Source organism: Aethalodelphis obliquidens, unplaced genomic scaffold (assembly GCF_003676395.1).
Source record: "Aethalodelphis obliquidens isolate GAN/ISIS:26980383/991018 unplaced genomic scaffold, ASM367639v1 scaffold46, whole genome shotgun sequence".
NCBI classification, from domain to species: domain Eukaryota; kingdom Metazoa; phylum Chordata; class Mammalia; order Artiodactyla; family Delphinidae; genus Aethalodelphis; species Aethalodelphis obliquidens.
The window spans coordinates 12,123,171-12,149,192 of NW_020837990.1; the positions used below are offsets into that span (position 1 = coordinate 12,123,171).

Consider the following 26,022-nt stretch of genomic DNA (forward strand, 5'->3'; position numbering starts at 1 on the left):
CTCTGTTGTTTCTGGTTTTCAAAGGGACCTTTCTATACTTTCTTGGCCAGATAACATATATTAATGACACATTCCAGACCTGGGCTGACTCTTGACTTTTGAAGCCAGGGGAAAGAAATAGTTTTCACAACTATTACTTGGATGAGGTAAAGAATACTTGGCATTTGGGAAATTTAGAGTAGTGTAGACATAAAGTTGCAAAGTTGTAGGGGAAACATCTCTATAGGGTCAGAGATCAAGAGGTGAAATTTAGTGTTGCAAAAAGGAAAGTGACTGGGCTTGGCACTGATTTTGCCTCTTTCCCTTGTAACATTTCAAGTCCTCAGATGTTGAGGTTAAGTATTTTTGTGTGTGAGTGAAGAGCAGTGCTGCTGTCTGATGAGCAGGACACAGGCCCGGAGAAGGTGTGGGAGGACAGGTGTAAGAAATGCTCTCCCCTCAAAAATAACAGTGGGTCTGCTCAAGGATGCCACTTGGTGGCCTAGGATGTGATCCCTGCCTGTTTGTGTGTTTTATCAAATCTGTCAGATCACAGGACAGGAGATTTCAGAAGGTAGGGGCTGGTGTCCTCTATCAAAAGGCCCACAGTTTTCCATTCCTGCAGCAGCAGAGGATGAAGCCCCAGAGGAGTCTTTTGGGGAGTGCTCAGGGTCACCTGCCAGCCACAGCTGTTCCAGAGCCTTCCCTCTTTTGTTAATCATTTCTGTTGAACCTTGGTGGCTTTTTCTTCTTGGTGGTGCAAATTTGACATTTATAAGGATGATTTACTATAATTTAGTTCCTAGAGTTCTATAAAATTGGAGGCCTATAAAAGATTCCAGATTCCATTCAATCTGTGGAACAATAAACATTATCCCCTCTTCTTTTAGCCTCTTGCAAAGCTCCCTTTAGCTCGTTTGAATGAAAGGAATTGAGGCACTTTCCATAAAGAGGGAGATAGGTGAGTCACTCCCTGCAAAGACCCTGCTTCCAGCTTCCTTTCACCTTTCATTTTGCACCAGTTAAATGCTTAGCATCTCATTCCGACACATTTTTTCTACATAGTTCAGCTTTGATATTTTCTGAGAGCAGCGCTGAATATCTCCCTGGAAAGAGATAAAAGTTTTTACTCTTTGAAGGCAGATGCCTCATCAAGTAGGGGAGGACACTGGCTAACAGAATTCACTATTTTTGTCCCCTTTTGCTCTTGTTTTTAAGACTGTTGTCAACTTGAACCTTCCCAAATCTTGACTTATCCCCCGATTTTTACCCCATCCTTCAGGGAAGTAACAGTCTTACGAAATGTTCACAGCCTAACTGTGAACTTGATCTATGAGCTCCTAACACATAAAAATAATTGAGTTTACCAACTTAATGCTTTTGGTTCCACATCTCAGAGTACAGTGTACCTTGGTAAAAAGATACCCCTAACAGGAGGGCATAGTAAGTTGTGGTAAAGACAAAAAGACTAAAGAGCTTTCCTGAAAAAAACGTATATTTGCAAAGATCAAAGAGAAAGAGGCTTTTTTTCTTTTGATGTTTAGCACCTGTAGTAGATGATGTGGAAGGTGATCTCCTTTCCTCTAGTCACTCTGGTTTTTCTTCTCAGGGTCAGATTTCCAGAATTTTGTAAAGAAAAAGGTGGGTCAAGGTTGATAGCATTGCCACCACACTGGCAGTCAGGAGAGGATTGTGCAAAAACTTACTTCTCTGGAAACTGGATGTCTAAAGAACTCAGTTTAGGAAATGTGTTGTTAAATAGTAATAAACATCCAGAGAAGACGTGTATTTCTGTTTTGAAAATAAAACCATCCATTAGTTTTCTATAACCCAAAAGGTTATTTGTAGAGAATACAAGATATAAATGTCTCTAATGAGCTTGGCCTGGGACAAAATCTCTGTTCCTGAACAGTCCCTATCATTGTATTTAGACAGGAAGGAGAGAGCTTTCCCAAAAGGTGACCCACGATTGAATTTGAGTCCTTCCTTAGGGTCCCCCTCTTCTTCTTCCTCCTCCCTTAGATGTTTCTAGCATTAAGGGTTTGGTTTCTAATCTTATTTTGCTGTGCAAGCTGCAAAAATGTCAGGCTTTTCTGCCTATTTCTCTGCCTTCTGATTACCCTTTTAAGCAATGCTGATTGCAGTAAATTGCTGTGGTGCAACGCGGGTGTCACAACACACAGTGATTAAAACTCGCATGTGTCATTCACTGCCTGATTGAAGTAATCACATGGAGGGGAAGAGCAGATGAAAAACCTGCTAAATGTGCAGAGGGGGGCTTTTTCTCATCATTTGGGTTTAAGGATTTTGAGTTAAAGAATCAAAACTTGTGTGAGGAAGGCTTGTGTTTTCAGTCATTTTGTTTCATTCTGAATCCCCAAAACTTCCGAGCAGGGTCTGGGTCTCTGAGCATGGTTTTCCTAAGGAAAACAAGTTGTTGCTTTTTACGGAACACAGGGGACCTGTATACACACTATCAAATAGTGGTTGAGTGTATCAAGGGGAAGGATGCTAGAATGTAACTAGGAGAAACAGGTAGGAAGGAAATGGGAAAGGCCCTAATAACTCAGCCCTGCAAGACTGCAACCCACCACGCCCACCCTCCCCCAACCCCTGTGCCCCTACTTCACGTGCCAATTCAAAGTCCAGGTTGTCACCTGGGCTTCTGACTGACCAGCTGTAGATTAGTTGTCCCTGCAACCCCCACCTCAGGTTCAATCAATTTGCCAGAGTGGCTCCCAGAACTCAGAGAAACATTTACTTGTGTTTACCAGTTTATTATAAAGGATACAAGCCAGGTGGAAGAGATGTGTAGGGCAGGGTGTTTGGGAACATAACGTGGCACTGCCGTGCTCTCTGGGTGTGCCACAGCCCCGTGGGCTCCTCTGCCTGTTCACCAACCCAGAAGCTCTCTGAACACTGACTGTCCTTTTGGGTTTTTATGGAGGCCTCATTACATAAGTACCATTGCTTGAATCATTGGCCATTGTTGATGAAACCCTGTTGCCAGCCCCTCTCCCCTCCCCAGAGAAGGGGAGGACAGGACTGAAAGTTCCAACCCTCCAGTCACTCGATTGGTTCCCCTAGCAACTAGTCCTCATCCTTAGGTTACCTGGGGCTTTCCTGAAGCTCCCTCATTAACAGAACAAAAGACACCTTTATTACTCTCACCACTTCGCAAATTACAAGGGTAATTTTAGGAGCTTTTTACTAGGAATGGGGGTGAAGACCAAATAAATACTTCTTATTATAAATCATAGTGTCACCACTAAGCTATTTATGTTATTTGGTGGTTCTGAAAAGTATTAGTTCCGTTTGGGCTAGGTATAGTGGTCATGATAGAAAATACAGCTAAATATTTGAAACCTGATTTCTAAGAGGGGGGCGGCTTGTGGACTCTCATACACATGAGGCACTGGATCATCAACATTACTTGAACAAAAAACAGTACGAGTCAAGCGTTGTAATAGGTATTGGAGGCATCCACTAATGATTTCTTATCTCGTTATCTCCCTCAGGTACAGAGCCCTGGTATTTCTATTTAATTAATGGATTTCTGAATTTCAATGTAGTCTTTGCTTTGGCTCTCCTGGTCTTACCACTGACTTCTCTTATGGAATACCTACTGCAGAGATTTCATGGTGAGTGGCATAACGGATGATAGACTTGGTGGGGCGTGGGAGGGAAGAGAAGTAACAATGGGTACCAAGAAGTGAAAAAGAATCTACTTACTTGATTCTCCATTTTCTTCCTATGGAAATGTTTGGTTTATTGCATTTTCCATTTGTGTTCGTAGATTATTTAACTTATGTTGTTAACCTGTGTGAAAGTTTGGTTAATAATTGCAAGTGAGGAGTCTGTATGATTTACAGAACCACCTGGAGAGGCAGAAACATTTATAAAATCTTGGGAGATAAGCCTATCTATACGAGTCTTCTGTTTTTTAAAGAACTGTGTGTTGGCATGCAAGATTGCTTAAGATAATCAATGCTAGAGGCAAACATTCTCTGGGAAATTCAACCAAAAATTTGAGAACTAAACCATATAGAGGTTCCCCCAAATTGGATGCTTGTTCTGATTCTGTATTGCACAGCCAGTGTTTTCTCAGGTTGTCATGGCTCTGGATATGTAGTGCCCATAGTTTCTTTTATGGAAGACAGATCTGAGCAGAAATGCATCTGAGCTTTGGAAGGAGATTTAACTTCAGACTTTTTAGTCTGATTTGGATGCCATATGATCCCTCAGTACCATTCCCCATTCTGCTTTTCTACTATTAATGGTTTATAAAGACTTCACTGTGTTCATAGAATATGAAAGCAGCCTTCAGAGTCACTTTTGTTTTGTTTTAGGACTTTCGTTGTAACATAACCGTGATGCCATTATCCTAACAAAATTAACAGTAATTTCTTAATATCATCTAATACCCAGGTAATGTTTAGATTCCTACATTGTCTGAAAAATAGCTTTTTATAGTTTTTATAGTTCTTTATAGTTTGTTTAAAGCAGGATCTAAACAAGAGTCATATAGTGAACTTGGTGTTATGTTTCATAAGCTTTTTTAGAGGTTCCCCCCTCACCTTTTTCCTCCTGGAGATTTCTAAAGAAACCAGGTCATTCATCTTGCATAGTGTCCCACATTTGGATTCAGCTGTTTGTCCCCTCGAGGTATTAATGTATTCCTCCATTCCTTGTATTTCTTAAGGATCATTTTTTTTTTTTTTTTTGAAAAGTAACTTTTTCCCTGACTATAAAAATACTTATGCTTGTGGAAAATTTGGAAATGCTTGTGATGTAAGTATAAAAACAGTAAAAATAAAATAAAAATAGTATATTAAGCTGTTCTCTAAAGTATGAATCCAATTTTGGTTTAAAAGTGTGTAATGTATCCACATGTCCACCTAGTAACTAGTCCCCATCCTTAGGTTACCTAGGGGCTTTCCTTTATACTTTTTAAAATACTTTTTTAGTACTTTTCTTCTGTTTTTTTCTTTATTTTTTTTTGTATTTTATAATGGAAACAATCTTTTTCAAAAGAGGAAACATTAAGAAATAAAAATAATAAAAGAAAAAACGTAGAAAAATATAAAGAGGCAGGAAAGAAATTACCCATTATCTCATCATGTAGTACAACTGGTTATAATTTTGTACATTTTATAGAGGACATTTCAAAATTTTAGGCCATATTTTTAAAATGTATTCGTTAGCTTTTAAGATACAGAAGAGGAAGAGATTGTTTACTTATAGAAGACAGATTTTTTTCTTATGATGAAGAAAATTCCAACCTAAAATACCTCCTGGAAAGGTATAAGTCCTAAATTATAACCTAAAATCTCATGATAAAATCTTAGAGTGAGAAGTTTAAAAGATAAGGTTGTTATTGCAGTTCAAGAATTTTTATTCGTAAAGAGTTTCTGCAAAAGCACGGATAACTACGGAGCACAGTTAAACATTGCTTAGTTGGGCTTTGATGACAACCCTGATCTTTTTATCTAAATTTGCTCAGTGTAGACATAATGGACACCAGGGGGCGCTATCTATCTACCCTAGGCCAGTGATTCCTGCGCACTTCTTGTTGTCACTAGTATAAGCACAGCAGGGGATGCCTTCACTGTAGGTTGCAGGTTTATCACTCAGTGTTCATGTACCTAACCACAGGAACCTTCCAGTAGGTGCTTAGGTCTTAGTTTTCATTAAATTCCTTTAATTCTTTCACATGCTTTTAAGTACACCTTGACTTTAATTTTGTGATACAGAGTGGATGGGTACTGCAGAACAGGAGAGAAAACTTGATCAGTAAACTTCCTTTAAGAGTGTTTTTATATTTGCTTTGAAACAAACTCTGTCATTTGTAGCTTGAGGAAAACCAGTGATGGGTTTGAGAATCCTACTTTTTTCCTTTTCTTTGATCTATAGCCATTTGGTGTATAAGTAAGATTAATGCAGTAAACAGAGCATAGGAATTAAAATACAAGAAATGAATTTATGTTATGCTTTTGGTTGATCTCAGGAACTTTTAGTCTTAGTGGCAGGACTCATTAGGAAGAGAAATCTGTTTTTTCTTCATCCAGTGTAGAAATTATTAAGCTCTATTACGCATTCACCTGTTCTAGCTAAATCCAGTATTGTGCCTTCCTTTAAATGTTGGACCTCTTGGGAGGGCTAAGGAGTATATACCTCTTTCTACTTGACTCCTTTATTATATCAGAGAAAGTGTGAATACAAGAATTGAAACATTTTATTGGGTGCCCTAGGGTATACATCCCAGTTTGAGGTCAAGAGAACATTGAAACTAAACATGCTGTTTTGTTCTAACATGGTGAAAGGTGGATATTTTTCTGTCTTACAGTTCAGAATTTAGGCCACCCATATTGGCTTACCTTGGCTCCAATGTATATTTGGTTTATAATTTTCTTCATCCAGCCTCACAAAGAGGAGAGATTTCTTTTCCCTGTATATCCACTTGTATGTCTCTGTGGTGCTGTGGCCCTTTCTGCACTTCAGGTGAGTTTCAGGGAAATGTATATCTGCTTCATTCTGTTTCACTTTAAATCGTTCATAAAACTTATAGGCAAATTACAGAATGCTTCCACCTAAGATATTTTATCTGTACATTACACCTGATACAGATATTATAAAGCTTTATGTATTGATTGCTTAAATGTTGCTTTGACTCTTATTTGCTGATTACGTATTTGCAGTGTTAATTTGTGTGTTAATTTGTCTCTGTTGCCAATAAGAATCCAATTGCTATGAAAGGAATTTTTTTAAGTCACTGAATGGGCCTAGCACAGAACGGTGGAACCACAGCAGAGCTAATGGAATGTGTACTCTTCCACTACAAGACCTGAATGAAACTGGCTCAAGTGTTTGGGATTACATCAGGCAGTTAGCAATGTGGCACACTTTGTAATCCTGGCTTAAAAACCTGTCCAGGTCAATTCCCTGTCAGAACTAATCTTGAATATCTCTGTAATTATGGCTTCAGAAGCGCCAGACTCTTTTTTTTTTTTTAACCTCTGCTACCATTTGCAGTTAGCAGAAGAAGAATAATTAGGGTGATAGTTTTTTTCTAGTTTTTTTTCTTAACAGATTTATGTTAAGATATAATTCACAAACCATAGAATTTACCATTTAAAGTGTATGATACAGTCTTTTTTAGGCTATTCACAGATCTATGTAAGCCTCACTGCAGTCAATTTTAGAACATTTTTATCACCTCAAAAACCCTGTACCCTTTAGCTGTCGTAACCCCCCTTCCATATCTCCTCAGCCGTAAGCAACAGCTAATCAATCTACTTTGTATCTCTATAGATTTGCCTATTCTGGACATTTCATATAAATGAAATCATAAAATATGTGGTCTTTTGTGACTTCTTTCATTTAGCATAATGTTTTTATTTTTTAAAATAAATTTATTTTATTTATTTATTTTTGGCTGTGTTGGGTCTTCGTTGCTGTGCGTGGGCTTTCTCTAGCTGTGGCGAGCGGGGGGGCTACTCTCCGTTGCGGTGCCTGGGCTTCTCATTGCGGTGGCTTCTCTTGTTGCAGAGGACCAGCTCTAGGTGCGCGGGCTTCAGTAGTTGTGGCAGGCGAGCTCTAGAGTGCAGGCTCAGTAGTTGTGGTGCACCGGCTTAGTTGCTCTGCGGCATGTGGGATCTTCCTGGACCAGGGCTCGAATCCGTGTCCCCTGCATTGGCAGGCGGATTCTTAACCACTGTGCCACCGGGAAGTCCTAGCATAATATTTTTAAAGCTCATCCATGTTAGGATGATAGTTTTAAAAAATAATTTTAATTATAAAAGTAACTGAACTTTATTGCAGATAATTTTTCTTTTACCACTTTCTAAATCAGTCCTACTACCCTAACAAAATCTCCTTCTAGCATTTTTGCCGATCATATAACAATCTATTTTGATTGTAACCTAAGGTTCATGTAACTTTACATCCCTCTTAATATAATTATAACATTCTCTATATTGCTATATCTGTACCCATCATTTTAATAGCAATATAATATTCTAAGGTGGATATAATATACAACATTATTATGTAATATACTGAATTGGTTATATATAATGATTAGATATAATTTATGTTAAAGTTTAGATTGCTCACTTATTTCAATATTATAAATAATGCTAGGGTAAATATCTTTGTTTAGGTATTTGGATTGTTTGCTTAGGAGAGATTCCAGAAAACATGAAAGGGATCCAAACATATTTATGGCACTTGTTATGTATTGCAAAATTGCTTTCCAAAAGTAGTTTCTAGTCTAGGAGGGAAAGAAGGGAGGACAGAAATCTCATGGGAAGGTGTTCAAAGGCTGCAGAACTCATGCAGGTGTGTATATTGTTAATGATATTCATCTAGTTTGTGAAGTAGTTTAGCAGATAATTAACAGAATTTTCCTAATATTCTATGTGAGGAATTCTTTTTTCTTTTTGTTTGGTCATGAGACATTTTGTTGTTGCTAAAAACTTAGATGAAAACTTGTTAGTAAGGAAAGTGAAGGTTAATAACTAGTTATATCAGAATAGATTGAGATACTTCATATATCAAAAAAACCTAGGAAAAGCATTTTTGTTTAAATATTTTTAAAAAATAAATTATTAGGACTTTAAGCATTAGGGAAGTATCCAAATGATTTTCCTATGAAGCTAGTGAGATTTCATTCTTGGCAAGCCCTCTGGCTAGGCTGATCTACAGACAATTGAGCAGAATTTGCTTTAATGTGAGAATTTGGAGTGGGTACTTCACTGTTTGCTACTGCTCAGACCCTTGGTAGAACCTCTTTTTCTGCTTTCTTCCTCTCAGTTATGATGATGTCTTGTGATTGTGTATATTTTGCAAGGTGTATCTTCTTTTTTCAATAACGTTTTCTTTCCTTCTAGAAATGTTACCACTTCGTGTTTCAGCGATACCGCCTGGAGCATTATACTGTGACATCGAATTGGCTGGCGTTGGGAACACTCTTCCTGTTTGGGCTCTTATCTTTTTCTCGCTCTGTGGCACTGTTCAGAGGTAGATGTACTGAGAATATCTTAACCTGTACTCACAAGGCACTATTCCTTGGTTTTGCTTGACCCATGATTGTTCGGGTTTTTTTGCTTTTTTTTTTTGTTTTTTTGCGGTACGCGGGCCTCTCACTGCTGTGGCCTCTCCCGTTGCGCAGCACAGGCTCCGGATACGCAGGCTCAGCGGCCATGGCTCACGGGCCCAGCCGCTCCGCAGCATGTGGGATCTTCCCGGACTGGGGCACGAACCTGCATCCCCTGCATCGGCAGGCGGACTCTCAACCACTGCGCCACCAGGGAAGTCCCCCATCATTGTTTAATACAATTCAGCTTAAGCTGCAGGGGGAGGACTTTTCTACAGGGAGAACCTATGGACTTCATATTAAGATTGGGGGCTTGGCCCCAGTTGAGCCATGGCTGCTGAGCCTGTGCGTCCGGAGCCTGTGCTCCGCAACGGGAGAGGCCACAACAGTGAGAGGCCCGCATACCGCAAAAAATAATAATAATAATAATAAGATTGGGATGTGACCTCTGTACCTTAGGATTGAAGAGAAGATTGAGAATGCCTTTTAGTGTGATTAACTATAAACGTCTTCTCTATTCCTACTAATTTTTTTTTTCCTTTTAAAGGATGAATTAAGGAAGCCTTAAACTTAGGATGCAAATTTGGGGCTCAAGTCCCATGATTATATTCTTTCTTATAATCATTATTTGGATCCAGAATATTGAAATGTGCTCAAAGAACATGAAATTAAAAAGGTGGAAGGGTATAGAGAAGGGCAAGAAAGCAAATTATTTCTGGCAAAAATAGGGCCTCTGCTTTAATCATCTTCCTGACTGTAGAAGTGTTTTACACTGTAGAGTGGGCTTCCTGCTGGGGTTGCGGTGTACCTTTCACATGGATCACAGTGGGACATTAACACGCATTATAATTAAATGTCAGAATCTCATCTCCCTCATCTTTGGCTTTCACAAACCTTTCTCCCTTCCAGGGTATCATGGGCCCCTTGATTTGTATCCAGAATTTCACCGAATTGCCACAGACCCAACCATCCACACTGTCCCAGAAGGCCGACCTGTTAATGTCTGTGTAGGAAAAGAGTGGTATCGATTTCCCAGCAGCTTCCTTCTGCCCGATAAGTAAGTTGCCCTTTAATTCTCAGAGTTTTAAATCAAGGTGTAAAAATAGCAATCCTGTAGCAATGTCTTCTTAATTTTTCCTTCATTTTAGATTTTTCACAAGTTTTTGAATGATTTTCCATCTCAGAGAGCTGTGGGAACTGTGCTGGGCACCCATGGCCTGTGTTTGGTAGAATGAGTGCTGTGTCCGGTAATGCACCCTGCACTGCCCTTAACCACAGAGGTCTGGGGACGTCTGAAGACATTTTGGGCTCTGGGCTTCTGCTAGTGGCTCTTCCTAAGGATCCATATTTAAATTTTTATAATGAACTGATATCCACTTTTAAAAGTGGTTTAGAGACTCTAGGTTTCTAGAGTGTTTTTAGAGAAGACATGTTTGTCGTCCGACAGCAGTGGACATTCTCTACCAATGTATGGACACTGGGAAAGCTGTGGCTAAGACCTTGGTACCACTTTCCTCGATGCTGTTTGTTGTTGGATGTGATAGCATAGGCTCTGAGTTCCCTTGTATTTGCTTCATTTGGACAGAGAAGAGTCCTATTTAGGGAAAAGGGAAGTCAGGTTAAGATGAGTCATGTTGCTCCATTTGGGGACTGGCTTCAGCAGCTTAGCTGGTGGTAGTATCTTTTGATTGATAAAGATCCTGTATCAGTCATTAATGATTAATTAAAACTTGTTTTTTAAGCGTTAACTTTAGCATTTGCCTTTTACATTTGAAATAGTTTCACAACCAAAGATACTTTTGAGGATTACTCAGGAACAAAGTACTTTTCCCACAGTGAGTTCTTACATTTCACTCTTTTCTCTACACACCTGATGAATTTGCTTTAATTTTGATAAGTCCCTCTGATTACAGATAATTGGCAATAAACTTTGATGTTTCTCTTTTGATGGTATGATCACTATTGCAGATTTCACTGCTAAGAGTTGGTGAAATGGGTTGAGAGACCTCTAGTTGAAAATTTCTCAACGATTTTGGACTGAATTGTGACCTCTGTCTCTATTCTCTCTGGTTGAGGTTTTAACAGAAACATTTTGTCTCCAAGTGAAATGTTTTTCACATGAAATTTTTTTTTTTTTTTGCTTGTGTATTTCAAGTACATTTGGCAATGTGAGCCCCCTGTGTTTTTCTTATTTTCCTTATTTGTGTTTCTGACAGTTGGCAGCTTCAGTTCATTCCATCAGAGTTCAGAGGCCAGTTACCAAAACCATTCGCAGAGGGACCACTGGCCACCCGGATTGTTCCTACTGACATGAATGACCAGAACCTAGAGGAGCCATCCAGATATGTAAGGGCATTATTCTCCTTTTACTACTTTGAAAAGAGTTCTACCCTTAAAATCTGTTGGCATACATAATAGAGCATTGATGAAATGGGACTTTTTTAGAAAGTGATTTCTTTAGGGTGAGGGATATAACGACTTTTGTTGAGAAAGGATGAACAGTATCATTTTTATTTTCAAATGACCTCCTTAATTTTCTATGTAAAATATACAATTCAACATATTTTCTAAACTGGGCTGGAAAATTTCCTATGTTTAATTCAAATCATCATCTTGAAACGCATTCTGCAGCTCTTATCACTCCTTGGTCCATTAAAATGCTTCATGGGGAACTTTCAAGTTATAGGTGGACCTTTGACCTAATTATTAGTATACTCTGGTTTTAGCAAGTGGACAGTCAGTGAAGGCTGTTCTCACACTGAGTCCATGAAGCAATATCTGCCAGGGCCGTGCTCTTCTACCCACTCATCTTTACGCACTCGGAGATCCCATGTGGATTTTATTTCAGTTCCTTCGAAAGATGACACTTTTGTCATTTGATACCTGTAAAATCTTTGATTGTGGAAAAGGTGAGAGCAATAAAGATAATGTTCCTGGTTCCCAGAGGCAGTAAAGGACTATTTTGTAGAATTATTAGAAAACACATTTTTTGGCAACCTATCTGTTAAGAAACATTTAACAATTTAAATGTCAAATACATTTCATTTAGATTTTCTTATGTCATATACTTAAAGTGAAATATCAGGACGTTCAGTTCTCTTCCAAAGTAAACCTGCAGCCACAGCTGGCTTTTTGTCTCCCAGATTGGGGCAGGTTATACTTCCATGGAGACCCTCAGGGTTTATGAGTGAGATTCTTACTGTGTGAACTTTCGCTTATAAGCTATGAAAATGGACATGATAAAATACAAACTTGAGTTGGCTCCCTGAGAAGGTGACACATGTATTCCACTAAGTGACTTATCCTGTAGCTTCCTTCTAACTTAAGCCTCTGATTCCTGTAACAGTGACAATACCCCTGGGCAGTATGTTCTGTTGCTAGTCATTTTTATTTTAGCTGCAGATATTCTCCTGAGAGCAGGCTTTGATGTACAGGGGATCACTATGGGGACACTGGATAGTCAGAAGGGTAGGAGAATACACTGTGATAGGGGGAGGATATAATAAATTCAGAGTGTTGTTGTCACAGCTGTAATTTGGGAAGAGATAGTATAGGGTAGTAAAAAAAAAAAAAGAGCATGGACTTTGGAGTCAAGTAGGCCTGAATTCTAGTCCCAACTCTGTTGCCTACTTTGATGACATTGGGCAAATTAGTTAACATCTGTGTTTAATTAATTTCAGTTTTTGTCTGTGAAGTGGGAATAACCATACCTACTTTTGGAAGAAATAATAGGAGATTGGATATCATATCTCTCTGTCATATATAGCATAGTGTTTGGTACATAGTTTTTCCCACATATGTTCTTAATTTGATAATGGTGTATTTGATGGATTAATTTTATTGCTCCCCAACTTGATTTTTATTACAGTCTGTCCAGATTCAGTGTTGCTTTTTCAATCCCAGTGACTTTGCTTATCTTGGTGACAGTGCCTGGACTTCCCTTGTCTACCTTCTTATACTATCAAAAGTCTTTCTCTCTGAAGCCTTTCCCAACTATTAAAGTCCACAGTGGGCAGTGTCCTTCTTTAAATGCCTTAAATATTTATCTGTATAACTCATTTAGCCATTTAATTTTGTTGTCTTACGCTATTTAAATATTTCTGACGTGTATGTCATATTTTTCACTATCAGATTGTGAGTGCTATGGAGAGAATGACTGCACCTTATTTCTTTTGTATTCACCATAGTGGCTAGGATAGTGCTGTGTATCTAGTAGTTAGCCTATACATGCTTTCTGACTTGAGAGATGAATATTTGTCATTGTTGAGATAGTGATATTGAGAGAAAGCTGGCTATAAAATCTTCAGTGGCTTACAGGCACATGGAAAGATGCTCAGCATCACTAATTATTAGACAAATGCAAATCAAAACCACAGTGAGGTATCACCTCACACCAGTCAGAATGGCCATCATCAAAAAGTCTACAAATGGGACTTCCCTGGTGGCGCAGTAGTTAAGAATCTGCCTGCCAATGCAGGGGACACAGGTTCGAGTGCTGGCCCGGGAAGATCCCACATGCCGTGGAGCAACTAAGCCCGTGCACCACAACTACTGAGCCTGTGCTCTAGAGCCCGCAAGCCACAACTACTGAGCCTGCATGCCACAACTACTGAAGCCTGCACGCCTAGCGCCCATGCTCCGCAACAAGAGAAGCTACTGCAGTGAGAAGCCTGAGCACCTCAAGGAAGAGTAGCCACCACGTGCAGCAACAAAGACCTATGCAGTCTGAAAAAAAAAGTCTACAAATAATAAATGCTGGAGAGAGTGTGGAGAAAAGGGAATCCTCCTACACTGTTAGTGGGAATGTAAATTGGTGCAGCCACTATGGAAAACAGTATAAATCTTCCTTAAAAAATTAAAAATAGACTTACCATATGATCCAGCAATCCCATTCCTGGGTATATATCCAGAAAACACAAAAACTCTAATATGAAAAGATACATGCACCCCAGTGTTCATAGCTGCACTATTTACAAATAGCCAAGATATGGAAACAAACCAGGTGCCCATCAACAGACAGTTGGCTTAAGGAAATGTGGTACACACACACACACACACACACACACACACACACACACACACACACACACACACACACATCCAAATATTGCCATTTGCAGCAACATGGATGCTTAGTGAAGTAAATCAGACAAATACTATATATCACTTATATGTAGAACCTTAAAAATAATACAGATGAATACAAAAACAGAAATAGACTCACAGACATAGAAAACAAACTTATAGTTACCAAAGAGGAAAGTGGGGGTGGGGAGGGACAAATTAGGAGTATGGGATTAACAGATACAAACTACTATATATAAATAAGCAACAAGGATTTACTGTGTAGCACAGAGAATTATATCCAATACCTGTAATAAACTACAATAGAATATAATCTACAAAGAAAAAATGGAATTACTGTGCTGTACACCTGAAACTAATAAAATATTGTAAATCACCTATACTTCAATTAAAAAAAAACTACAGTGGCCTGTTGTACATTTCTTAAGGTTTGGTCACAGGTTGTCTCTGGTTAGATCATATTTCCATGTTCTCCACTACCAGATACTGTTAAATTTAAGTGACTATATTAGATTTACCCAAAAGGAGAAGATTTTCTAGAATACCTATAGGAGTCACCAAAATGCTGGCTGGTAAAATCAGGGACAAACAGGTCCTCTATGTGTTCTGAGTGTGTAGTGTCTGTCACTGTGCTCATACACCTTTCTCTCTTTGGATTTTCCTGCATGGTGGGGGAAGTGCCCTTCAAATCCAGTCCACTCACCTTTGACACTTTGGAAAGAGACACTTGATGGCTTACTGTGAATTCCACACAAACTATGATCAGGGATTAATTTCTTGCAGTTAACTGTTTAAAAAGGTATTTGTTTTTCTTTGATGATAAAAGTAATAAACACTTGTATAAAATAATGAAAGCTATCAATAAAAAAAAATCAGCTATAATCAAATTACCCCAATATTAAATCACTGTTACCATTTTGATGGTTTTTTCTTTCACTTTTTTCTCTTGCATTCATATATGTATACATATGTAAATAAAAATCTCAATTATTTTGAAAAATAACGTAGTTCTTTAAGAAACGGTGCCAGGATCAAGACTAGTGACCAAATAATTTTGGTCTCACATTTGGCCAAAATGTGAGAGCACACGTTGTAGTACGTTTATGTTTGTTACTTCTGGTATCAGCCCTGGTTTTAAGTATGGGTTCATTCAAAAAGGCAGAATAATTATGTTCTCTGTCTTTCCTGAGCATGCTAAATAGCAGCATTATTTTTATTTGCCCTTTGGCTCTGAGTGACAGGTTTTAGCCAACTCTTGGCTTCAATGCTAAATGATGTGGTCTGTCTCCTATTCCTAGTCTGAGTGGAAACTAAGAAACATGCATGACCTCCTGTATTTCCCTATGCTCTTTTACCTCTGAGTTTATCAAGAATTAGGAGTGAGTGTTTGTAAAGGCTCTTGGTTTCTACTGTATTGTTATAACTATACTGCAGCAATAATATTTTTTCGCTGCATATTCTTTCATGATAGATACTGAGTAGCTATTGAACAGGTGGTATTATTCAATGGTACCTGCCAAGATTTTCTGCCAGAATCAAGGTCTGAATTTAGAAGGTACATTCAGTGTCTCCTCTTTACTTCTTGACAAATCCAAATATTTGTTCACTGTTTCAAGGTGAATGATAACCTTCTGTTTCCAAATCTGGTGTCTGATGTGGGAGCTGCTTAGTCAGTGGATGGAGTTTGGGGTAAAAAACACACGTTCAGGAGGGATCTTACAGATAAAGACTTTTCCCTGACTTTGACTTAATGCTTAAGCAGATTTTCAGGAAGCTTTTCCATCTGTTACCTTTGAAAAAATAAAACTGGTCATTGATTAATTTTTTTCCCAAATAGTAATATAGTCAGTTCTGCTATAACGTGATATACAATTGCCAAAGATAATTGTGTGGAAAACCACAAGACTTGTGGGAAAAATGGAGTTAGGGACACAATACTCAAAAACTTTGTCAGTGACACATAAAAAAGATAGGAACCTAATAAAAACCGTGGCATAGTTTTATATATGTTAAATGGCGAAAAGTACATAAATGCTACAATAATATGGCAGTTTACCTTGAAGAAGACCTCAGGTTGCTTCTTGAAGTGGCATTGGGAGGGCTGCAGCTTGTGAAATAAGGGTTATTTGAAACATGACAGAAAGCTGTAATACCAAATATGGATGATATGAATGGGTGTGGCTCGTAACAGGCAGTGAACAGAAGAAGCTGGGAGATAATTTGAGTGTGGGCTTGTATGCACTTTGTTTATTTCTGGGCTGATTGGTTCAACTGGGTGTAATTTTCTGGATTCATCTAGGTTTTCTTGTGGATTAAATGACACATAAGCAAACACAGAAATTGAATTGTGCTCACATTGTTCCCTAATATATCAATTGCGTTGGAACAAATTTGCATTTTCAAAACAAGTGTTACAATAGAACTGACTGTATATTCTTTTTCTTCTTTATCCCTGCCTTTACCATTTAACCAATGGGAAGAATTATGGTTTTGGAAGGGAACTTAAGTTATCATAAAGTTTATGATCTCTTCTTTTATGGGTGAAAAAAATTGAGGCTCAGAGGGGTGGTAACCTGACAAAGGTTAGTCTTAGGATAAGAAACTTGGTTTCAGGATTCTTCAATATTCTTTTCACGCCTCCTCTTACTTCCAAGTTTATACCATATGGTGTATCACTTGAATATATGTTTTCATGCAATGGTTAATTGTTCTTTCATGTAACAGGGCTGAATAGACATCAAGTGGTTGAGCATTACTTTTTTTTTTGGCTGCGCTGGGTCTTCGTTGCTGCACGCGGGCTTTCTCTAGTTGTGGTGAGCAGGGGCTACTCCTCGTTGTGGTGCGCAGGCTTTTCGTTGCGATGCGCAGGCTTCTCATTGCGGTGGCTTCTTGTTGCGGAGCACGGGCTGTAGGCACGCGGGCTTCAGTAGTTGTGGCACGCGGGCTCTAGAGCGTACGCTCAGTAGTTGTGGCACACGGGCTTAGTTGCTCCGCAGCATGTGGTATCTTCCCGGACCAGGGCTTGAACCTGTGTCCGCTGCATTGGCACTTGGATTCTTAACCACTGCACCACCAGGGAAGTCTGAGCATTACTTTTTTAAGAAGTTACTTTCCATTTCTAGAGCTCTATTACATGTATGCCAGGTACTTTATGTAGTAATCAAAAGAAATGATTGGGGTCTTCTCCCTTTTCTTTTTTCTCTCTTTCTTCTTTTTCTCTCTTTTAATCATTTCTCCTACCCTTACTGGAAGTCCTTATTTGAGGAGAAAATTAATTGCCCTGTAGATAGCCTTACTAATTTTTATTAGCCTTGAGTAGCAGAGCAAGCAGATTAAAATTGCTGTAATATGTGCAGTAGAATAAGATTGGAATCCACTCTGAATTTAAGTTAAGGCTGTTCACAATTCTTCTTTCAGATTAATTCACTAGTATCCATTGTGTTGGCATTTAGAAATGAAGTGATGTTTTCATGATCTTTAGTGATTGAATGACCCAAAATTTTTACCTGTGAGTTTACATTTTTATAGTGCAGTAAATTTTTACTTGTGAATTTAAAGATTCATTCAATAAATATGTATTTAGCAGGGCTTTATGGGAGACAATAAAACTATACGACAGCCTATGCCTCTGGGTGACAACTACTTTTTAAAATTTAATTTTAGGATATATCAAAGAAATGAAAATCCCAAAAAATACTTGGAACCTTTCCCTATCAGATGTTTCCTCCTAGGCCCCAGTGTTCCTATTTCAAAAAAAAAGGGACTATCATAGGATAATATTGATGCCTGGCACAATGATGTAGTGGCAAGAGCACTGGGCTGGGAGTTAGGAGAGCCTATGATGCTTTTCTAGAATTCAGTGAAGTATATTTTATTCTTATATGATTTTATGAGTTTCTAAGACCCTTGAAATAGGTTTGCATCTCTCTCATTTTCTGTAACTACATCTGAAATCCAGTTGCAGTGTTTAGATTTCAGCTGGTCCTGTTTTGTAATCAAATATTTCATGGTAGCAAATCTTATCTTGAAACATGATTTCTGGGCCACATGACCTCATGACCAGAGATGGAAGTCTGTCTGCTGTTTCTGTCCCAGAGGAGATGAATATCTGTGTCATGCTACCTGAGTGTGATGTTTGAGAGTTGAGAAGACATGGCTGCAGACTCTATCCCTGGCAGAATCTCTGCAACAGCTGATGAGGAAAAGCTGTGAGAATATTTATTATTGCCCAATCCCCTTGGCCCACTCCTGCCCCAACAAAACGCACACCTTTTATTATTGATGTCTTGATCTCTGTCTCAGGCCTTTTATTTTCTTCTTAGATTCTATATTTTTGTTTACATCTGAGGTGGCATTAAATTGTCATCCTTAATATGTAACATCCTTATATCTTCCTGATAAGATGTAAACAATGTGATATCGATTATCAGTAAATTCGTTTGAATTCCCCTCCCACCACCTTTCTTTTTCTTTTGGTTTAGAGGTGCCGGTATTTTCTTCTTCAAAGCTTCTAGTGGATTGTTAGAAACTGAAAGAAGTCACATTTCCTTCGGAGTGATTCTTAAATGCTTGTATTTTACAAAGTTTTATACTAAGACATATTTTTAGCTTCGACAGCTGGTTGATATGTAGCCTGTGACTAATGAAATGAAACACATTTTTGTTTCACGATCATGTGTTAATGTCACCCTACAATTTTGTTATTTTTGATGCAAGAAAGAATGATTAAATCTGAAGAAACAAAAAAATGAGCTATTTGGTTACAATTTAAGTTAAATTTAAATCCAGCTTTTTGATTTTTGAATTGTATATTATGTGGTTATGGAGTGTGGTCTCAGATTTTGCACTGAGACATTGATAAAATTGAGAGAAGAAACTATTCTTTCTGATTCTCTTAGAACTAAGGGGCAGTAGTCACTTGGTTTTACCAGGGATTCAAACTGAGAAATCTCAAACTATAAATAGTCACAGTAAAATAGAATATATAGCATGATCCAGATTCTATGAAGAAAAATCTTTATCTCCAAAGAGAAAAGCCTGGAACATAAACTAACAGGTTGATGTTGATTTTCTTTGGGTGGTAGGATTATAGGTGATTTTTAAAATGCATTTAAAAAATATTTTATAATAAATCATATTTTACTTTCATAAGTTAAAAAATTACCATAGATATCTATAGATTACTATAGATATCAAATCTTTGAAACTACTAAGATCTCTGGTAGGCTTTACAAACAGTACTTGGCATGCAGTCAACTGACCTCAGGTTTTTGTCTTTGAGCACAAGAACTGCCGACTCAAAATTGAGAGAGAGATTTTCTATTAAGTAATTTTTGCCTCTTAGCCTCTGGCCTCTTAAGTCATTTCAGTCATTATATCTACGACTACTTTTGCTGCTCTTTCTGCAAACTAGATCTAGATTGCTTCAAAGAAATAAATTTGTTTACCTATTGCAAGCTATGAGGAAAAAACATTTTTTTAAATCTAAAACTAAAAGAAGATGTTGCTGTGGCAAAGAAACTATATAAAGTAATATGTTCAATTCTTCCAGACAGGAGGGGAGTTAAAGAATTATATAAAAATGTAAATAAAATTAAATAATTTGCCTACTGTTGAGGTTTGGACAAAAGGCCTTGTCCATCCAGTGAGTGCCGGAGACCACCTGTTGGCAGGTGCATCCCCAAGCAGTCCTAGAGCACTGGCTAAAAAGACAGTGACCTGTAAAGCTTATCAGCACAATAACAGTGATCTCCAATCCTTTGTCATCTTTTTATTCTTAATTATTTAAAAATGTTTCTTATTTTGTTCCTTCTTTGTTTATTCGTCCACTCATTATTTAACTTTTTATTGTTCTAGACTATGTGCTGAAGATGCAAAGTGACAAAAAACATAGTCTCCTGTCATTTAAGAAAAGTCCCTAACAAGTAAAAAAGGAAAGAAAAAATTTATGGGGATAGAAAGGAATTTGGAAAACAATGTAAGAACCAAAAAAAAATTTTAACTTCTATAATTAGTGTTCCCTGATAGGTTAAAAGAAAAGTTTGGGGACCATAAAACAAAAACATGTTTTGAGAAGGGAACAATCAGAGAATAAGAGTTCCTAGAAATGAAAAACAAGATAATAGAGATTTAAAAAATCAATAGCATGATTAGAGGACAAAGTTGAAGAAATCTTCCATACAGTAACAATACAAAAACAGAACAAAAAAACAAAGAGATAGAAAATAGGAAAAGGAAAAAAAACCAGAGAATCCAGCATCTAGCTAATAGGAGTTCCAGAAAGAGAGACCAAGTGAAATGGAGAAAAGAAAATTGCCCAAGAAATAGTGTGAGAAAATTCCCCAAGAACTGAAGGACATTGCTTTTCAGATTGAAAGACCCCACAAAGTGTACCTAAAATGATGAATGAGAAATGATTCATACCAAGATGTACTAAGTACCAAAAGAAGTCAGCATGTATTATTATTTGATAATTAAAACATCAAGAACTACCAGAAGAAAACATTGGAAGAGTTGTGAGTTGTTGCCTCTGGGAAGTGGGACCAGGGAATAAGAGTGTACTGCTGTTTTTCATAATAAGCTTCTTGTACTACTTAAATTTTGAACTATGCACATACATTATTTTGATAGACCTAAAGATGAATTTAGAAAAAACCATAAATCTTTCCCTCAGAGTTTAGTAGGAGAGGCAGTTCTAAAATATTATTCAGTAGTATAATGAATATCATAGTATGCTGTGGGAGCACAGAGGAAGTAGGAAGCACTCTTCCTACTTCTCTATTTGGGGGCAGCTTCACATAAGAGGTGGCAGGGGAGCTGGGTCTTAGAGGAAGATCGAGAGTTCTCTGGCAGAGGAAGGAAAGTGTACATTTCCGTCAAAGGGAACAGCACATGCAAAGCCTTGAAATATGAAAAAACATCGAGTGTTCAGGGGAAAAGAAATGGTTTGAAGTTTCGAGATTTTAAGTAATTGGGCAGAGCATTTTTAATTTCTTACTTCCCTGTTTCATTTATTCTCATTATCTATGTGTGTGACTGTGTTCTCTTATAAATTATACATTTATTTAAGGACAAGAGTTCACGTACCTCCACAGTACCTCACTCACATAGGGCTTATATACAGCAGATCATTTAAAAAATTTAACTAAAATACTCAAATAGCCCTTCATTTAGTCTTCTTGAACTGAAGAGAGGCCTCCGCAGCCCCTGATGATAGTAGAAATTTAGACTAAGTAGGATTTGAGCACTGTCATTCTTCAAGGTCTGGGTACATAGTCCAGTTAGTGTACTAGGTTACAAGCCCCTGGAGGGCAGAGATCATGTCCTTTCCATCACTGCATCACCCACATGGCCCAGCACTGACAGATACTAATTGAATGAACCTTTTCAGTGTTCATTAACAGATGCCAGACTGAAAGAAATAAATGCTTCTGCTTCCTCTTGTTTTAATAGTGAGATCCTTAAATTACCAAAAACCTGGATTTCTATAGCTGTCTCTGCCTGCCTTTAGTAAGGAATAGAACTAAATAGGTTTGTGTTACCTACTAAAATGCCAAACCACTAAAAAGATTCGTATTATTGCCTTAATATCGTAGCATTTACTACAAGACTGTTTAGTTTATTTTTTAGAAAACAAGGTTGATATTTTCTTTTGATTAATATTGTTTCTATTATTTCTTCTTCAAGTCTCATCAACATGTTCAGTCTTCTCCATTTCTACTGTCATGTTGAAGGATTTTTATGAGTTTTGGCCATTCAGTTTATATTATTTGAGTTTGTTTTGAGAAAGATATGCCCTTCTCATAGATAGAAGTTAAATAGTTCAGTCACATATACCATCCCCCCAGATCTTGAGGCTCCTTGCTGCTTTATTTTCATTTTAAAAAACTTTTTATTTTGAAATAATTATAGATTCACAGGAAGATACAAAGACAGTACAGAGAAGGGTACATGTACCCTTCATGCAGTTTCCCCCAGTGTACCTCTAATATAATTCCAAAACCAGGAAGTTGGCGTTAGTATAGTTCTGTGCCGTTTTATCACATGTATAGATTCATGGAACCACCACTGCAGTCAAGGTACAGAACTCTTCCAGCACCACAAAGATCATCTTTGTACTACTTCTTCCTAGTTGCAGCGTACCTTCACCATCCCTAACCCCTGGCAACTGCTAATTTGTTCTCCATCTCTGTAATTTTGTTATTTTGAGAATTTTATATAACTGGAATTATGTAGTGTGTTACCTTACCTTTGAAATTACCTTTTCCCCCTCAGCATAATGCTCTTGAAATCCATCCATACTGTATCAGTAGTTTGTTCCTCTGTATTTCTGAGTGGTATTTGGTGGTATCAATATACTAGAGTTTGTTTAACCATTTACCTATTGAAAGACATTTTTGTTTTCAGTTTTTGGCTCCTACAAATAAAGCTGTTATAAATCTCTGTGTACAGGTTTTTGTGTGGATATACATTTTAATTTCTCTGGGATAGATGCCCCAGAATGTGATTGCTGGCTCATATGGTAGGTATGTGTTTAGTTTTTTCAGGAACTGCCAAGCTGTTTTCCAGATTGGCTGTACCAGTTCAAGTGATGTGTAGAGATCTTACCTCCTTTTGCATTCCTTTACCCTCCCCTGTTTATAATATAATTGTCTTAAATATTTCCTCTATGTATATTGAGAACCACTTTGGAACATGTTATAATATTTGCTTCAACCTCTAAACATAATTTAGAAAACTCAAGAGAAGGAAAATCTATTATTTTCATCCATATCCTTACTCTTTCTGTTCTTTCTTCCTTCCTTATGTGATTTCTCCTTTTATCATCTCCATTTTGTTTCACGAATTCCTGTAGCCATTCTTTCAGGGTAGGTTTGCTAACAACATATTTTCTTGGTTTTCCTTCATCTGGGAATGTCTTTTTTTTTTAATTGCAGTATAATTAATTTACAATGTTTTGTTAGTTTCAGGTGTACAGCAGAGTGATTCAGTTATACATATATATTTTTCAAATTCTTTTCCATTATAGATTATTACAAGATGTTGAATATAGTTTCCTGTGCTACACAATAGGTCCTGGTGGTTTATCTATTTTATATATAGTATGCGTATCTGTTAATCCCAAACTCCTAATTTATCCCTCCCCACCCTTTTTCCCTTTGGCAACCGTAAGTTTGTTTTCAATGTCTGTGAGTCTATTTCTGTTTTGTAAATAAGTTCATTTGTATCATTTTTTTAGGTTCCACCTGTAAGTGATATAATATGATATTTGTCTTTCTCTGTCTGACTTACTGCAGGTAGTATGATAATCTTTAGTTCCATCCATGTTGCTACAAATGGCATTACTTCATTCTTTTTTATGGCTGAGTAATAGTCCATTGAATAAATATATATGCCACATCTTCTTTATCCATTCAGCTGTCAATGGGCATTTAGGTTGTTTCCATGTCTTGGCTATGGTAGATGGGTGCTGCTGTGAACACTGGGGTGCATGTATCTTTTTGAATTAGAGTTTTCATCTTTTCCAGATATATGCCCAGGAGTGGAATTGCTGGATCCTATGGTATTCTATTTTTAGTTTTTTAAGGAACCTCCATACTGTTCTCCATAGTGGCTGCACCAATTTACATTCCCACCAACAGTGCAGGAGGGTTCCCTTTTCTTCACACCCTCTCCAGCATTTATTAGTTGTAGACTTTTTGATGATGACCATTCTGACCAGTGTGCATCTGGAAATGTTTTGCTTTCCCCTCGATATGGAATTCTGGTTGACAATTTTTTTTCATTTAACACTTGAAAAATATTATGCCCCTTCCTCTGACTTCCATGGTTTCTGATGAGCAATCTTTTGTCACCCTACTTGTTTCTCCCCTGTAGGTAAGGTGTCATTTTTCTCTGGCTGCTTTCAAGAGTTTTTCTTTGTTTTTAGTTTTTAGAAGTTGAATTATGATATGTCTTAGAGTGTATTTCTTTGAGTTTAGTCTGTTTGGGGTTCACTCAGCTTCTTGATTCCATAAGTTTAAGTCTCTTGCCAAATTTGGGAAGCTTTCAGCCATTATTTTAATACTTTTTCAGCCCTACCCTCTTTCTTCTCTCCTTCTGGGACTCAGTGACATGAGTGTTAGATCTTTCGTTACAGTTCCACAGCTCCTGAAGCTCTCTTCTCCTTGTTTTTTTTTTTTTTTCTTCTCCTTGTTTTTTCTCTAGTCCTTTTTCTTTCTGTTATTCAGATTATATAATTTTATTATTCTGTTTTCTACTTCACTGATCTTTCCTCTGATTCATCTGTTCTGCTCTTTAGCACATGTACTGAGCTTTTAATTTCAGTTCTTGTCCTTTTTATTTCTAAAATTTCCATTTGGTTCTTCTTTACTTCCTCTGTTTCTTTGCTGAGACGTTCTATTTCTTTGCTGTGACTTTTTCTTTAACTTTTTATTTTATATTGGAATATAGCCGACTAACAACATTGTGATAGTTTCAGGTGCACTGCTGTGACTTTCTATTCTTTTGTTTCAAGCATGTTTGTGATTGCTCGTTGAAGCATTTTTATCATGGTGGCTTTAAAATCTTTGTTAGATAATTTTAACATCTCTGTCATTTCTATGTTGGAGTTTGTTTGTTGTCATTTGTCATGTCTTGAGACCTTCCTTTCTTTGAAACCTGGACATTTTGAGTATTATGAAACTCTGGATCTTATTTAAAGCTTCTGTTTTAGCCAGCTTCCTCTGACCCTACAGTGATGGGAGAAAGGCTGTGTTGCCTTGTTACTGCCAGACGGGGAATGGAAGTCCAGGTTCCCCACTTGGCCTCCGTTGACACCTGGAGCTGGACAGCAGTGTTTGTTACTGCTGGATGGCAGCAAGAGTTCATGCTCTCTACTAGGCTTATACCGATATCGCCTTGCTGAGCGGGGCAGGGGTGCCTTGTCACTGCTCTCCACATAGCCTCGACCGATGTCATTGGAGGGGGGTGCCCTCATTACTGTTGGACAGTAGTGAAAGTCCTGACTCTCCAGTAGGCCCTCTCTGAGACCACCTTAGCATGTAAGAGGAGGGGTGCCTCATTACTGCCAGGTAGCTGGGAGTCCAGGCTCCCTGCATGCTTTCCACTGTTGCTACAGGGTGGTAAGGGAGAGGGGAAGCTTGTTACTGCCCAGATCCCTACTTGGTCTTTTCTGACACCATCCACGCTGGGAGAGGGGGTCCCTCTTACAGCCTGATGAAGGTGAAAAGCTGGACTCTCCACTGGACATTTACTGTCAGAGGTATGGGTGGAATGACATGTTTTTGATGGTGTGTTGGCTAGTATGTTAGGTTTCTGAAGAGAAACAGAGATCAATAGAATGTGTGTATATGTATGCATGCATGTACGTATGTGTGTGTGTGTGTGTGTGTGTTTGTGTGTATTAGAGAGAGATTGATTTAAGGAATTGACTCACAATTGTGGGAGCTGGTAAGTCTGAAATCTGCAGGGTTGATTGGTGGACTGAAGACCCAGGGAAGAATTGATGTTGCTGCTCCAGTCGGAAGGCAGTCTGGAGACAGAATTTTCTCTTCCTAGAGGGGTGAGAGAATACTTATTTTTCTCTTAAGGTCTTCAGCTGATTGGATGAGGCCCACCCGCATTATGAAGGGTAATCTGCTTTATTCAAAGTCTACTGATTTAAATGTTAATCTAATCTTAAAAATACCTTCATAGCAACATCTAGAATGATGTTTGGCCAGATATCTAGGTATTGTGGCCTAGCTAAGTTGACACATAAAATTAATTATCACTGTTGGAGTAGAGTGGTACTGTCTAAAAATATTGTTCCTGGGGTCCTGAGGTTCCTAGCCAGTCTGCCTTCTTTCATCTACTCTTTC

General features: G+C 37.9%; 1 protein-coding gene across 6 annotated transcripts in view; it reads left to right on the plus strand.

Moving 5' to 3' along the window:
- ALG9 (ALG9 alpha-1,2-mannosyltransferase) overlaps positions 1-26,022 on the plus strand; it is a 96,224-nt gene that overhangs the window by 25,887 nt on the left and 44,315 nt on the right. For all 6 annotated transcript variants that reach the window (XM_027082335.1, XM_027082334.1, XM_027082339.1 and 3 more), the window contains exons 9-13: positions 3,498-3,620; positions 6,326-6,480; positions 8,871-9,000; positions 9,986-10,133; positions 11,293-11,422. In XM_027082335.1, the coding sequence (XP_026938136.1) occupies positions 3,498-3,620; positions 6,326-6,480; positions 8,871-9,000; positions 9,986-10,133; positions 11,293-11,422 (686 nt within the window). The remainder of the gene's footprint in view (positions 1-3,497; positions 3,621-6,325; positions 6,481-8,870; positions 9,001-9,985; positions 10,134-11,292; positions 11,423-26,022) is intronic.